At 38.6% G+C, this 17,058-nt stretch overlaps 1 protein-coding gene across 1 annotated transcript in view; it reads right to left on the bottom strand.

Annotated features, from left to right (window-relative positions):
- The window catches only part of GLE1 (nucleoporin GLE1-like protein), a 75,251-nt gene that overhangs the window by 7,389 nt on the left and 50,804 nt on the right, over positions 1 to 17,058 (bottom strand). Inside the window, exons 11-13 of the mRNA XM_088941053.1 lie at positions 9,892 to 9,962; positions 8,227 to 8,308; positions 4,089 to 4,175 (exon numbers count right to left, since the gene is read on the bottom strand). Coding sequence (XP_088797179.1) covers positions 4,089 to 4,175; positions 8,227 to 8,308; positions 9,892 to 9,962 — 240 coding nt within the window. The remainder of the gene's footprint in view (positions 1 to 4,088; positions 4,176 to 8,226; positions 8,309 to 9,891; positions 9,963 to 17,058) is intronic.

The raw sequence follows: 17,058 nt of genomic DNA, 5'->3' as shown, positions 1-17,058 counted from the left end.
TGGCCAATGGTGTTGCACAAGTGTTATGGCTGAAATCTTTGCTTGATGAACTGGGAATTGACTATGAGAAACCTCTGATGTTGTATTGTGATAATCAAGCAACAACTAACATTGCCCACAACCCAATACAACATGACAGGACTAAACATATCGAGGTGGACAGACATTTTATCCGAGAGCGAGTGGAATCTCAAGCAGTCACAAAAATCAAGTTGGAGACAGATTTACGCAAATTGGGAATGACGAATATTTACTCCCAACTTGAGGGGGAGAGTAGAGATAGCTGATAGACTAGTAGTGTGTGTATGGTCCCAGCCCCACACTTTATTTTTAATGTTTATTTCTTTATATTTCAGTTATGGTAGTTGCGTTGGTTGGGCCATGTTTGTTTTCTTTTTGTTTTAAGTAAGGGTATTAGAGTAACTATACTCCTTGTAAAGTTATAAATATAAATAAGATTCAGTGGGGCGGTTAGTTTTGATTCTGCCACACCCTTTCTTTCTCTCTTTTTTTCTGCCCGTGACCATCCTTTCTTTTCTTTTTCTACTAATTTGTATCAGAAAACAATCAGTTTCTGATTTATTTTTATTCAAGCCTTTCCTCCAGAATAGTCCATACTGCTGTGGTCCTAGTTGCTTTCCACATAATTCTTCCTCTCTTCTTCAGTTGCCTTAGGAAGCTTGGGCTGAAAAGGCTTACTTACATCCTATGAAGGAGACCACCTGCAACCAAAAAGAGAACAACAGAGGTCCCAAATGCAAAACACAGAAGGGCAAGAAAGGAATAAATTAGATAGGGATTCACCACTTGCAAGTTGCAAGGCAAAGGAAGCACGTGTGAGGTGATTAGCATTTGTTTGGCCTTCTCTTTTGAAGCATATTAGTAGTGGGTCAGGCTTACTCCAAATCTCTTTCGTAGGGAAATTCTCACCCACATTATTTGGTCACAATAGGGAATTAAGGAAAGAAGCACAAGTAAAAACCGCATTGGGTGTACCAGACCAAACTCTAGTGTCCTCTACTGGTTGATTCAGAAAGATTAGCTGAAGTATGATCAACAGTTGAACAAGTGCTTCACATTCATTATCCCTTAGACCTCTTCTAAAGCCAAAATCCCAACTTGTCCCTGAAAAAGAGAAAGTAGCAAACCTCGATACAGGCTGTTGTTTGTAATTAGATAATGAGAAGAAACTTGGAAAAAGCAAATTGAAGAGGGATTTCAGCCAGCCATAGGACTTTCAATTACCTTATGCCAAAGACTATCGCTTTCTAAAGGAAACTTCCATAGCCATTTCCCTAAGAGTGCTGTATTTCTACAAATTAGGTTCCCTATTCCCAATTCTCTTTGCTCCTATGTCTTGCTAACTTGCTTCCATTTCTTCTCGTCCCCTGGATCCCAAAGGAAGTCCCTAATGATTTTCTTTAATTGATCTGCCACTCCAAGTGGAATTCTAAAGGTGGAAAGGTAGTAGATGGGCAGGTTAGCTAAGGTTTCCCTGATCAAAGTTATCCTCCCTTCCAACAAAATGCAAGTCCTTTTCCATAGTGCCAGCCTTTTAGTGAATTTCTCTACTACTGATTTCCAAAAATCCTCTAGTCATGGGTTCCCCCTTAATGGAAGCCCAAGATAATCCATGGGCCAATTCTTTACCTCACGCCCTAGAGTCTCTACCCACATTCTTATTTCTTCCTCTTCCAAATTAACCCCTGCTATACAGCTCTTTCCCAAGTTCACCCTCAGATTTGAAACCAACTCAAAGGTAATCATAAGTTCCTTTAAATTCATCATGTCATTTTGATTGCCTCCTTCACAGAACAAGATTATATCATCTACAAACTACAAGTGGGACATTGTCACCTCATTCCTGCCTACCTTCCATCCTCTAAGTAATCTTTCCCGATCGGCCTTCACAACCATCTACAAACTACTAAAGTGAATAGGAAAGGGGATAAAGGATCTCACTATCTGAAACCTCTTTTGGCTGGAAAAAAATCTTTGGCCACCCCATTTATTAAGATTGAATAGTGTATTGAACTTAAGCATCCTTTAATCCACATTCTCCACATGTCTCCTAACCTGATCCACTCTAAGATTTAAAGGAAAAATGACCAGTTCACTAAATCATAAGCCCTTTCCAAATCCAATTTGCAAACCAAGCATTTTCATCTTCTCTGTCTCTTCTCCGCTACACACTCATTTGCTACCAAAATTTGGTCAATTATTTGTCTCCCTTCAACGAAAGCTCCTTGAAATTGTGAGATCACTAGAGGCAAACTCTTTTTAAGTCATCCATCTAGGACCTTTTCTATTATCTTATAGACTTCTCACTAGGCTTATGGGTCTGAACTCTTTAGGTTCTTTGGCTACCTTCTTCTTGGGAATTAATTCTATGAACGTTGAGTTTGCCCCTAGAGATATTTCCCATTCACGAAATAACTCATTGAAAACTTCCAATATATCATCTTTCAAGAACTCCCAACACTCTTGATAAAAAGCCATGGAGAAACCATCCAGCCCTAGGGCTTTAAATCTTTCCATCGAGAACATTACCTATATGATCTCCTTAGATAAAGAAGATGTATATGACATATCAATTATTAAACTAATGACCCTTCAACCCATGTCCTTTTTGGTCTTCCCCTGACTCATCTAACCCCTTTAACTTGTGCCCAAAATCATCACAATATACTTTCCATGATCACCTATTGGAGTTACTCCTATGTTGAATAAGTTCCTTTCTGATTCTATCCTTACTAGTTTTGTCACCCATCCATGTCAATATTCACATTTTTGCCACACTTTTTGGGAATGTTGCTTTTTGATTGCTCAATACTTTGCTCTGTGCAATATTGCGGTCTTATAACAGTTTTATAAAATTTTCCTTTTCACCAAGGTGGTATTCTCTAATTAAATAAGACTCTAGATGCACCCCTCTCCATTTTGTCCACCCCCCATCTCTCCCTTGTTATGGATTATTAAACCAAGGTAACGAGAAAGGTCACATAGTCTCCAATCCTAAGTGTACCCTAATTTCCACTCCTATTGTCATTAAGTTCACATTGAATATATTCCACTTTGTTCCAACTTATTTTAAATACTTTTATATCTAAAGTATTTGTTTAAAAATAAAGGCTAGTGCAAAAAAATAAAGGCTAACTAGCCAACTGTTTAGTCTTGGTTAAGTCCCTTAACTGGAAGGTCTGATATCTCTCCCATAGGTGTTCTAACATTGGTTGGTGCATCCTCATACATGTCCATGATTAGGGTCTACATATCTAAATTGGGGCTTCTTTCTTTTCCGAAAAGTGCCCGATATCCCTTAGAGAACATTGATGTTTTAACTTTTTAATCTATATTCCTTTTCAAAAACATTCAATGATATTGGTTCTCTAAAAGCCTCCCTCAAAATGATCTCTCTTGTGACCCCTTGCTTGGCTAATGGCATCTCCAGGCTGTTTGCAGATCTGTGAACAAATCTAAATTGGGCTCTCGGCTCACTTGCTAGTTGTCACACTTCTCTTTAGATATTTCTGAGCTGCCATGGACATCATACATAACTTCAGATTGCCAAGGCTACCAGTACAATGCACTAGATAATATTCGCAATTTCCCGTAAAAGAAACTTAAACCAATAAAAACTCAAGCCACCTACATTAATTGGCTTTTCTTATATTATAATATATAACAAGATTGATCACATATTTGGGCTCTAAAGCTGTTAATTTGCTTATACTGAGATGAGAAGAAGCACACCTAACTATTATTTGAGATTGCATCAATATTTTAGACTCTGAACAAATCTTTTTCTATGGTGCCAACTAGTCATCACAATGACTAGGGAGGCCAAAATGACAAGTCATCATCACGCCTCATCAACAACATTGATTTATAGTTGGCTTAGAGCCAGACCTCCAGGTCAACCCAATAAATTGGATGCCTTCGTGACTTCGTCCCCTCAAATCCCTACCCTGTGAGAGCTCTTATAAGTGCAAAACCATGAGGTTTCACTTTGTTTTCATTACAATGATTTCTTAATAAACTGAAAAACAAGAACATGTAAACATTAGAAAAAGAAAGAAAGACCAAACCTGTGAAGTAACAAGAACAATGACATGTGCACAAGCGAAAGAAGTACTACCAAAATCTGCACTTGGATTTTCACACTGGGAAACAACCTGCATATCAGAATGGGGAATAGTCACAACCTACATACACATACATGTATCATCTGCATCTCCTGTAATAGGGAAATCTTCAAGTAGAATCGAACAAATAGCACTCAAAATTACTGAATAATGATGCCTTCTAACCATTAACAGGTGAAGAAAAGAAACACGAGTGAGATTTCAACTCAAATGCACCCTAAAAATTAAATGTCTATTGGTGAAAATTTTACGGAAAGTAAGAAGAAAGTTTGTTGACATATAGAATCTCTTAAAAGAGTTGCATCTAGAGACAAATAAGCATCTAAAACACATACATATATACATATACATATACATATATATATATATATATATATATATATATAGGCTTTGCTTTGAAAGAAGTTAGTATGAGAGGAAATATGGAAGAGAAGAAAGAAGTTATTTGAGACCAAAACTGAAAAAGGTATGCAAACTGCCTATTTCTTCTTTTATTCAAATATAACAAGAATAAGTACAATTACAATAGTGCCCCAACAGTATACCACAATGTGTAATAATAAATATAAGCCAAGGATCAAAATTTCAATACAACACCCTGTATTGGGCGTATCGTATCATGTCTTTTGGAACCCATTCCTTTTTAATAAAAAATATATAAAAACCTATATAATAATCAATTTTTGAAAAAAAAAACTAAAAAAATATATTAATAATGAAAAACAAATACAACCTGAAGGGGTGCTAAGACAGCACCACCATCCAAACTAAGGAGAGGCTAGGCACCCAAAGCCCAATACAATAATCCCCTAAATAACTACCACCCCAACCACCTCAAAACAGAATACAAGAAGAAGCAAAAACCCAAATCTGGAAACATTCTATTGAGAGAACTGAACTGAACCTGAGCACCATTTCAAGGCTGCCAAAGGAACACCAGTCTTCTCCCTTCACCTGTGACATTTCCAACATTCCCCTCACTCTTCATCAACAATGTCTAGAGCCTCCCCTCCCTCTTCCTCCCAATTCTCACCCCCTCCCCAACTGCTTTCCGCTTGTTATTTTCCTGCATTCTGTTTTGTTCAAAGTTGTAGAGAACACTGATGCAGTAACCATAGTGTTCGTATGGCAGCAATATTTCTGTTAGATATGACGGTGTTAGTTGGTAGTTATTTCAGCTTTATTATTAGTTATTTCTTATTCTATTTGCCATGTAAGCAATAAGGGCAATTCAGCCCTTTTACAGTTATATAAATACTAAGAGTGGGTTGACAGAAATCATTACCTTCCCTCTCTTTTTGTGAAACTCACTTCGTGTACTTCTTCTCTTCCTCTCTCCTCTTCTTCTTCTCTTCAAAATTTCATCCTTTTTTCTTTTAAATTCAAGACTGATTGTAGACTAGATCGACCCCCCAGTGTTCATATGGCAGCAATATTTCTGTAAGATATGACAGTGTTAGTTGGTAGTTATTTCAGCTTTATTATTAGTTATTTCTTATTATATTTGCCATGTAAGGAATAAGGGCATTTCAGCCCTTTTACAGTTATATAAATACTTAGAGTGGGTCGGCAGAAATCATTACTTTCCCTCTCTTTTTCTGAAACTCTCTTCGTGTATTTGCCATGTAAGCAATAAGGGCAATTTAGCCCTTTTACAGTTATATAAATACTACGAGTGGGTCGGCAGAAATCATTACCTTCCCTCTCTTTTTCTGAAACTCTCTTTGTGTATTTCTTCTCTTCCTCTCTCCTCTTCTTCTTCTCTTCAATTTTTCATCCTTTTTTCTTTTAAATTCAAGACTGATTGTAGTCTAGATCGACTACTTGGTATCAGAGCCGACCTAGGAGTTCTTATGCTAGTCTGATTACGCTGTTCAATTGCCTTTCTCACCAATGCTTCTCCCCCTAGGAAGAAAAGACCAAGAGATTTCCCCACTGATATCTGTCTGTCTACTAGTTAATCAATGCCCACTTTTCCTTTCTCAGAACTAATTGCCTTGAGGGCTCCTTCATCTTTATTCCCTTCTATCTCCCCCCCCCCCCTTCACTTCTTTCCTCTCTAAACTTATCCTGGACTTCGATTCCAAAGAATTTTTTGGTGTTCCATTTCTTGCAATCTTCCCCCCTAAATCAGCAATTCCCATCATCTTTCTCCTCCTCCAAATTCCTTCCAGATGACTTTATTATATTCATATCTTCCTTCTCCCCTGCCAATGCTTTGTCAGTTTGGAAATTTGAGATTCTGCTCTGAGCCATCCTGTCTGATTCAGCCTCTAAACAGTTTGCATTTCCTCTCTCTTTCAAACAATTCGAAACTCTAGATTTTGATTTAGTTCCTTTCCTCCTATAGATTCTCTTGAATCTACAACAAGGACCGTCCCTGACCAATCCTTCCTTGAGGCAATGAAATACCTTAGTAACATGAACAAGCTGCCCATTATTGGATCCTCTTAATCTTCTTGGCTCCCCTACAATGGGATTCTCGGAATTAGACAGCTTCACCACGCCTTCACTTCTTCTCCTTCCTAAGTCCACCCCCAACTTTCCTACAAAGACTGAAGTTGTCGAACCTGTCTCTGTAGACTCCTTAGTAATGGCGTCCCTTGACTCACTAACCACGTCCTGGTTCAGAACCCTCCTACTAAAATCAAAGGAGATGGTCTTATTCTCTGAGGCGATTAAACGCATATCCCCTCTAAAATTTTCTTACCAAAATTTTCTTCCGTCACCGGGTTCAACCCCATCTCATATCCTGCCAAAATCTTTCTTGTCGTGAACAGTTAAGTCCTCAACTGTAGCTCTTTCTTGTGAACCACCTCCTTCAGTATCCCATGGTAAAGCTTGGGGAAATATCTTCTCCAAACATGCTTCAACCTTCTAACCATTAGACAGATTCATATCTTCCAAACTCATGAACTTCACAACCACCCACTCCCAAGACTCCTTCCTCATGCCATGGCCATTATGTTTAGAAGTTCTTACCTTTTTTGCCCTCAAAACCATGGGTTTATCCTTCCTCATAATTCTTCCTCCCTTGACCTGCTAGCCCTGAGAGAATCTCTTTTCTGATTTGCTGTGGCTTAGACGAGAGACACTGTCAATCTTCGAAGGAGAAGAAAATGGACCAGAATTATCGTCCATTAAACTCGACTTCTTAGGGGTCGCATGCAAAGGAGGCTCTTTGATTACATTAATTGGTCTTAGATTTTCTCTTTTTGGGCCAACTAACCCGAATCGACAACCCGATGAATGAAACCCGCCCCACCCATCTACTCGCAACACCACCTCTCCATCTTCCCCATAACTGTTTTGGAGCAGACGAGACTCATTCGCAGACTTCCAACGTTCCGCGTCGGTTCTGCTCCCCTATTCTCGAGCTCCCCCCACTTCCTCAGGCTCCTTGTTGCTCCTCCAAAGCGATGATTCAGTTTCTTTCGCAATCCAAACCTTGTGCCAAAGACCATCCAAGATTCTAATTCTTGCAGCACGAAGATCCTGAATATCAACATCAATCAGAAACCCTCCGATTGCATTCACGATACTCTCGAACACTCTTACCACCCAGAGATTGAAAGGGAGGCCCAAGAGCTTAAATACTATCATCTCGACTGTGTGATATCAGGCACACATACCCAACATGTCCACCCTCTATGTCTTTTGTTCTATCATTTAAAAAAAACATCAAAAAATGTCTGCCCACCGAAAAAACTTCTTTTATCAGGACCTGGAGTCATTTCTGTTCACGGGTTCACACTCATACAATGCTATGTCATCAAGGCACTATGATGGCAATAGTAAGAAGTTGTAGCAATGATGAAAGTGCCCTAATGCCAAGCAAGACTTAAGTTTAGACATGAAAGATGTTTAATATGAGTGGAAATATAGAAAGGAAGAGAAGAAAGAAGAGAGCTTAATTAAAAGTAAGATGGGAAGAGGTTAGTCAACTGCCTACTCCTTTCATTCAATATAAGAATCAGTACAATTACCACAGTGACCCTACTACAGTACATCACCATGTACTACATCTTCCACATACATAAAAGGGAAAATCACGTTTCCTGACAAGACAAAAAAATAATACCTTCTTGGCAAACATGGCAACACTGATTGACTGAGGACAATTTGGATCATTGAAAATTTTCATCAGCTCCTTTGCTTTTGCTCTTCAAAGGACAACATATTTAAATGTATATGTCAGTATGGAGCCCGCACTGGACTGGAATATATCAAAGGTACAGATATTCCAACCTATGCCAATATGTAAACATTAAAGACTGAAAACAAATGAAAGACCTAAACAATATATGACCTAGTTATCAGCACATACAAAATGGACAAATTACTTCATAATGTGATTTATAAGAAACATTAGTTTAAAGAAAATGCGAACAGGAAATATTTCTTAGACTTTCATGTATTAAAACATAGACAACTTGTGATATTGTTAATAATGATCTACTTAACTTTTTAATTGGAGGACAACCTTTTATTTATTTATTTTTTATCACAACTTCATAGTACAAAGGGGCCATTACATGGTGCAGTTGTAAAACCTTGGGCTGAAAAATATGAAAATGTGGGTTCAAGTCCGAGACAAACCACCTTATGCAAATAATGTCAAAGCTTAGGTCTGTATCCAGTGATCATGGATAACCACTAGAAACTAAAAGGCAGCTGAAAATAGATAAAAGCATCCAGACATTCAATGAACCATCCAACTGACCAAAAGAAAGTCGTCTAAAATTTCAATTTATGAAATATCTGACCTCCATGATATGTTATTCACAACCAACTAATACTTATACAAGAGATGAGCTGCAATAATCACCATTTGCAATAACATCCAAAACCCACATCAGAAAGAGGCAAGAAACTAAATTGATTCAATAGCTCACAAAAGCATTCTGAAATTGATGGAGTCAAGGATAACTTGGAAAGGCCATATGCATTATGTAATACCATACCAAAGCATTCTAAATATACTTTTTATTACAAGTGGGATGGATCAAAGGTACTAAATTTTGCACATCTAGAACCAAAAAAGTCAGATGCATACACCAACTCTTTTCTGCAAGTGCTCCAAATGGCAATGCATGCAGAAGTTTCAAATTAGAGTTACATTGGGGGCATACCTCCTAGGAGTAGTCTATGAAGATATTTGGAGGGTTTACTTGCTCTACTTGATATTTTTCTTTTGGAATCTGTAGCTCTGTGCTCCCATTTTTGAGGTCAATTTACCTCTTTAATTAGTATTCAATATTCATTCATTGTTATCTACTTTTGTATTTTAATTTTGATCTTGTTATTGATAGAACAAAAAACAATGTATGCAGTAACTGCATTATTCATTCCTCAACACATCACAGTTGCAAAATGTGAGTCATTGCAGAAGGATGATTTGAACAAATTGGCCATGGCAGTAGTTTTCAATTAAAAAAATAAAGAAAGAAAGAAACATAATCATCATATCTAGCAGTGAAAATGGGTAAGATTTATAACCATGGGCCCTACATAGAGCATTAGTTAACTTAAAAACAGAAACTTGCATGAGGAATGTCCGATCCTTGTGGATAGACATGCAAGATGTCTACATTTCTATCAAATTCCTTTTTTCTTAACGTCTGAAAGTTGAATATATACTGATCACATGGATTCCATCTAGGGTGGCAATTAATCAAAAAAGAATAAGTAATACAAACTAGATGACAAAGTTAGCAAGTCAGAATCCACTGGACAGTCACTTCACCTAACAACATCTTTTTCCCCAGTTATTTGCTTTATGTGCCTAACAATCTGCCGCTCATAGCTACGAAAATCCTGCCCAAAAATAGTAAGTTATGTTCAAAGAACCCAAGCAACTAATTTGAATTCACAGGAAAGACAAAAATGCATAAGTCGTAAACAGAAGCTTTGGCAAATGCACAAAATAAATATCAGACTCAATGTTATGAAAATTGTAACAATATCATAAAACATAGAGAATGTTGAGTCAAAATGTATTGTAGATCACAAAATTACAATCATCAATTCCTTTCATGCAGAGTATCTAAAGTTTTGGGGATTTTTCAATTTTATCATTAGAGCGGGTTTGAGGATCCAATTTCTACGATCTTGAATAATGATGCCTTTACAATCAAAGTGTGCAATTTTATGGAGAACATCACCTTTTCCAATTAGGAGGCATCTAGAAGGAAAGGAACAGTAAAATCTTTAAGGAGTAATCTTCTTCTTAACATAAGAAATGTAAGGACATTCATTCATCTATAATAGGCTAGGCTTTGGCTGGCAAGGACTTCAAGGTTAGTAGGTCGATATCTAGTTCACCAATCCCAAGTCCCTGGATAACAGGGATGAACATTGGGTAATGGCTTTTGTCGTTCAGAAAAGAAAAAGAAAAGTCTCTTTTATAGACATTCATTTAATCAAGAATATTCCTGTTTCAGTTCCTCACATTACCAGGAAATAGCCCAACACATAAAACAGTATAGGGATGAAATTGGGAGGGGCACTGAACATGCAGCTAGTCTAAGAGATCCAGGGAGCTAAGCTTTCTGATTGACAACATGTCCAAATTAATTCACATAGGTAAGGGGTGTGTGGAAATACTAATCTATAAAACCACCTAGAAAACCAATTCCCTAAAAACTGCGGACACTTTATTTTATTTTATTTTTTGATAACTGGTCTGAATAGTATTTGTTGTCAGGTGTGGTTTTTATATGTTTCTGGCGCTGGGGTTTTCTGTACTTTTCCTTCTTTCAAGGGACCACTCTGTAATTATTTTTCTTTTCTTGATTATTCCATGACTACATGGTATCAGAGCAATAATCTGTCATAGAATAATCAAGTTCCTCTTATCTCTGCGCATCATCTTCACTCATCAGTTCAAATCAATGAAGTGGACACAGACAGCCCCTTTGATCTGATCAGCACATCCAAGTTTTTCCTTCTTCTTTCTTGGTCCTACGACAAAGTCATTTCTCTGTTTCTGGGTTCATGATCCTCTTGTAGCTGAAGCATGTAAGAGGATTACAGAAGGTATGTAAGGAGCTTTTCTTGCTCTGTTTTTTGGTCTGGACTGTGTTTGAAGATCAGTCGGTGGCTGGTATGCCCAAGAAAGGCACTGGGTGTTGACCGGAAGGTGATTTTTGTTAGAAGGAAGCTTTTCAAGTGACCAACTTCATGTTTCTTGTTGGCCAAGTGAAAACCGAAGTGCTGTTTGGCTACCACCCAGGCTGTATGTGCAGTAATGGTTCTCGGGGACAGTGTGTATCTGGTATGAGTGTAGCAGTCTCTCAAGTAAGTGCTGTTTTTGGTTTTTACATTCTTCTTTTTGTTCTTTTTCCTGCTGTTATCTTGGACTATTGTAGTCATGAGACTGTGTCTCTAGAAAACCAGAAAAAGGCTTTCTGTTTTTTTCTATTGGGTTTGGACTCGCCATCTGTTGTGTTTCAGCCATGTCCAAAGAGAGTTCCATTACTTCAAACTCTCCTGGATGACTGGTAAGCTCTGGCAGTGGGATGGATGGTGTTGGCTTTCCTGTATCTATTATTCTTCTTGATGACTTGATTTATTTGAAATGGTCCAGGAGTATGAAGGGGACGCGTAGGGGAAGTTAGGGTACCACACTGGAAAGACTAAGAAGCCTACTAGTGAAGGGGATGCATATGAGAAGTGGGAGCAAGAAAACTATCTTTTCATGTTTTGGCTGGCTTCTTCTATCCAGCCAGAACTTCAGAACAACGTCACTTTGCTCGGATCTACCAACTCCAAGTGTTGTCAGCCACATTGAAACAATGAGAGAAATTCCTTGCTGCCTATTATTCTGCCCTTCAATGTGGAAGGAGCTGGATCACTATAAATCTATAGATTGGAAGAGTGAAGAAGATGGTTTTGCATACACAAAATTGCTCTCTCAAAAATGGGTGTTTCCCTTCTTATCTGGTCGGAATTCTGTTTATGAGTCAATAAGGTTCAGATTTTGGGCTGTAAGGAACTTCCAAGCCTGGAGGAAGTGTTCGCTTTGGTGCAGTAAGAGGAAACTAGGAGGACCACTATGTTTTCTCCTAAGCAGGAGCATGTGGTTTTACTATCTAAGAGTGACAGCTAGATAGATGAGATTCAAAAGAAGGGAGGATGTGACAAAGACAAGTTTTGGCATTCTCATTTTTTTTTGAAATAGGTAAAATATAATATCAATAAAACAAAAAAGCATGTACAACAAGGAGTTGTACATAGCGATTTACAAAAAGAAACTACCCATGCAGATCCATAACCCCAAACCCTGATTTACAATAATATTCTCAAAACCAAAAAAGGAACTAATATTTCTGTCCGTAAACACATTGTTTACTGCTAGCCAAGAGAACATTTTCCCCAAATTTTTCTGAAAAACTGTATTTGTGGAGCTGTGCTGATTCTTGAAAATCCTTGCATTCCTCCCATGCTACACCAAAAAACTGCAACAGGAGCAAAGTTCCATGCCAATTTTCCCTCCTTTGAGAGGCCTTTGACTCTCCAACTCTTCACAAAATACACTAACAATTCAAGGCAGCAACTTTGCACTTCAAACAAGTTCCTTACCTTATTCCAAGTCTCAAGTAGTTGAGTCCAGTAGCATACCTTCCATCTCCACACTACCTTAGTTAAAATCCTGTTCAAGCAGGCAGTACAAACAAAAAAAGCTACCTTTGTGCGCACACTCTTACACCACACAATGTTAACTGCAATTGGATCATCCTCTGACCTAGAAATGTAGTTGTGAAAAGATCTAACGGAGAAAACCCTCAAATTCTTCTATCCTCTCTTCCTGCACCCATATGCAGAAACTCCACCAGAGATTCCACTTCCCAATCATTCAAATTTCGCCTAAAGAGAGGTGCCTAAAAGATGCTTCCATTCTGCACCTGCAAATAATCTGAGACTAGAGCCATCAGGGGTCTATTATCACACCATATGGCCTTCCAGAAAGATACTCGCAGCCCATTCCCTACACTAAAGTGTATTCCAGTTGAGTAGAGACCATGAGCTTTCCCAATACCTTTCCATATAGAGCATCCATAGGATTGGTTCGGATCCCCTAGGACCCAACCAGAATTTCTACACCCATACTTAGCTGCTATTACCCACCTCCACAGACCACCTTGATTCTCTCCAAATCTCCAGATCCACGTTCCCAGTAAAGCAGTATTGATGTCCTTCACTCTCCTCACACGCAAACCGCCTTGAAGCTTTGGCTTGCCAATTTTAGACCAGCTGACCAGCATGTATTTTTTCTTCTCATCCCTCCAACCTCTCCATTGAAAATCCTGCATCTTCCTCTCTATAGACTTAGCCATTCCAGCAGGGATTGGGTAAAAAGAGAGTAAATACATAGGAAATGCGAAGACAGCATGCTTTTTAGCAAAATTATTTTACCTCCATAAGTATTTTGCTTTCCAAGAGGCCAATCTCTTGTCTAACCTCTCCATAATAGGCTCACATATCGATTTGGAGTTGCACATAGCACCTAAAGGCATCCCCGGATTCTTCAGAGGCAGTTTACCCGTTCTACACCCCCATTCCTCCGCCCACCTCTCTAGCTCTTGCACTTTCCCCATAGCAACCAACACACTTATGTGCAAGTTTACAAGTAAGCATGACTCAACCTCAAACCACCACAGCACTGCCATAATATAACCAAGTCAATCAAGTGAAGCATCACAAAAAATAAGTGTATTATCCGCAAACTGCAACAAAGCCACCTCCACCCTTTCATCTCCCACGGCAAAACCCTCTACAAAACCCCCTGAAGTAGCCCTTTTCTACATTCTAATAAGAGCTTCAGTTACACAAATAAATAGAAAGGGATAGAGTGGGTCCCCTTGCCTTAAGCCCCTAGAGCTCCTAAAAGGCCACAAGACTCTCCATTTACCAATACTGAAAAAGATGGAGTATTCACACAGACTTTCATCCAACTTCTCCATTTGGAGCCAAAATTCATTCTTCTTAGGATGAAGTCTAAGAACTGTCAGTTGACATGAACATAGGCCTTCTCAAAATCGACTTTACAAAGCAAACCAGCCCTCCGACTTCTCTATCTAGCATCGATCATCTCATTATCTACCAGCACCCCATCCACCATAAGCCTTCCCTCCACAAAAGCCCCTTGAGTTTCTGAGATTAGGGTCCTCATCACTAGTTTAACCCTCTTGGAAAGAACCTTGGCAATTATTTTATATATACTACCAACCAAGTTAATCGGCCTAAAGTCTCTCAGATCCTCTGCACCTTTTTTATTTGGAACTAGTGTAATAAAGGTTGAATTTAAGCTCCTTTCCAGGGCTGCAGAATCATGAAACTCCTTCAGCACCCTCATAACATCACTCTTTAGGAACCCCCAATAGTGTTTAAAAAATGCCATGGTGAACCTCTGTTATTGCCTCCCAAACTTCCCCTTCATTTAATTCCTCCAAATCAATGACTTGATCCTCTGCTAAATCATCAAACTCAAGGCCATCAAGTTTTGGTCTGTCAGCCCACTCTTCCTTGTAAAGCCTTTCATAAAAACCCACAATGTGGCTTTTGATTCTATTCTCCTCCTCCCCCATTTCACCATTCACAACCAGTCTTTTTGAAAGATTTTCCTTCCTCCTAGCACAATCTAATTTTGTAAAAAAAAAACTCGGTGTTATTGTCACCATGTTTTAGCCAGAAGCATTTAGACTGCTGCCTCCATTTCATCTCCTCTTGATAGGCTGTTTTTTTCAAACTCCAATTTGGCCCCTTGTCTATTCCTTTTTCCTTCCTGTGATAAACAAAAACGGTTTACCAATTCGGTTTACTTATTGACTAAACCAAAACCGACCGACCCTGAAGTAAAACTGACCCAAACATGAAGGGTTGGTTTGGATCGGTTTATCGGTTTAGTCGATTTATATAATAATTAAAATAGTTAATATTAAATAGTCCAATGTCAACACCCCTAGTCGGTTCAGCTCCAAGACTCCAATAGGCAACATGAAACAGTCGAAGACTCCAACTCCAAGTATCCAACAGTCACTTAAATAGAATTTTTTAACCTCTCTTTTCTTCTCTTTCCAAAACTGAAGAGTGAAGACCACAACAGACCAACGTGTCTATCCATTCCAAGACTCCTTGACAACAATGCTTACTAAATCCAAAAAGGTAATAAATAACTTTACTTAAATTTAAAGTTAACAATGATAGGGAGTACGAAGGACTAAGGAGTACTGAATAGGGATTAATTAGTAATTACTTAAACATACAGCAAATCGAGGCGTCAGATTATTCTGTCACACAAACCAAAACCGACTGGTGGTTTTGAAAAACCGTCCAACTTGGGTTGAGCCGGGCCGGTTTGGTTAGTTTGGACGGTTTGACATTTAATGTGAACACCCCTACCTCGTATGCAACAAGCAAATTTAGGTAACCAAGCCAATGCCCTCCAAGTTTCTTTAGTTCCTTCTCAATTTTCGTGGATAATTAATTCAAGTGCCATAACCATTTGACTAGTAAGTCTTCCCTTGTCTCTTCTTATCATATTTTGTTTGGAAGATGCCTATTTATCTCCTATCTATTAGTTGGATTACTAAGTTTTTAAACTATTTTCTGACCGTATTTTCCTGACTCTTATGCGTTCCAGAATTTGACATCGGGGAGAATGATTGGTAGGGGTCACATGATAGAAGGACTCTACATTTCGGATCCAATGGCTTCTAATTCTTCTCAGTGCAATAGTGAGTCAGACTAGTTTGCATGAGAATCAATGTAATAAAGACCAGATTTACCTCTTGCATTGTCATTTGGGTCATTTATCCTTTGCATCTTTGAAGTCGTTATTTCAAAACTTGTTCAAGTCCGTGTCCTTTGCATCATTGGAATGCTCTACTTGTCAATTAAGCAAACATTGTAAAAGCCCATACCCTCCTATTAATAAAAGAGTTGATTTTCCTTTCAATATTGTGCATTCTAATGTATGGAGCCCTTGCACAATTATGGCTGAAGGTGGATATCGGTATTGTATTAGTTTTACTGATGATTACTCACGTTGCACAAGGATGTATCTGTTACAATCTTGTGACGAAATTCCTGAAATTATAAAGAATTTTCATCGTACAGTGTATACTCAGTTCTAGGTCAATACTCAAATTATTCACTCAGATAATGCCAAAGGGTACTTTACTAAAGATCTCAATGCCTATCTTCAAGATAATGGTATATTACACTAGGGCTCTTGCCCTAAAACTCCACAACAAAATGTTGTTGAGAGAAAGAGTCGACATTTAATCGAAGTGGCTCGTAGTTTGCTTCTCCAGATGAATGTTCTAAAATGATTTTGGGGTGATGCAGTTCTCACGGCAACCAACTTGATTAATTGCATGCCCTCAAGGTTGTTGCACTCTCGGGCCCCGCATCAATTGCTTTTCCCTTCATCCCCTTCGTTTTCTATTCTTCTCCAGGTGTTCGGTTATTAACGTTTTGTCCAAAAACTTTCTCCCGTGTCCAGTAAGTTGGACTCCTTGTGCCATTCCTTGTGTGTTTCTTGGTTATACTTCCACCAACAAAGGATATAAGCAAGGTTTTCAAAACCGGACTGAACAAGGAACTGATTCCCAGGTCAAATGATCTTTACCAAAAACAATTATCTGAGCCAACGTTCGATGGTTCAACCACCTGAGTCAGTGGGTCGCTGACCAAATCAACGGTTTTTGGACAAAAGCGGTTTTAGGGTGAAATGAAACCGGTTGCATGATCGGATCCCCATTTTTCAATCTAATCGTTCAGCCTAGTCCGGTTTTGAAAACCATGGATATAAGTGTTTTGACCCCGTGTCTCACAAAGATTACATCTCCATGGATGTTCCATTTTTTGAGTCACATCCTTTCTTTAGTGCCTCACCTAAGGCGGAGAG

The sequence above is a fragment of the Nelumbo lutea genome, chromosome 4 (assembly GCF_056320005.1).
Source record: "Nelumbo lutea isolate HS-2025 chromosome 4, American lotus-T2T, whole genome shotgun sequence".
Lineage (NCBI taxonomy): Eukaryota > Viridiplantae > Streptophyta > Magnoliopsida > Proteales > Nelumbonaceae > Nelumbo > Nelumbo lutea.
The sequence above is the reverse complement of the archived record's forward strand: the minus strand, read 5'-3'. Positions and strand labels throughout refer to the sequence as shown.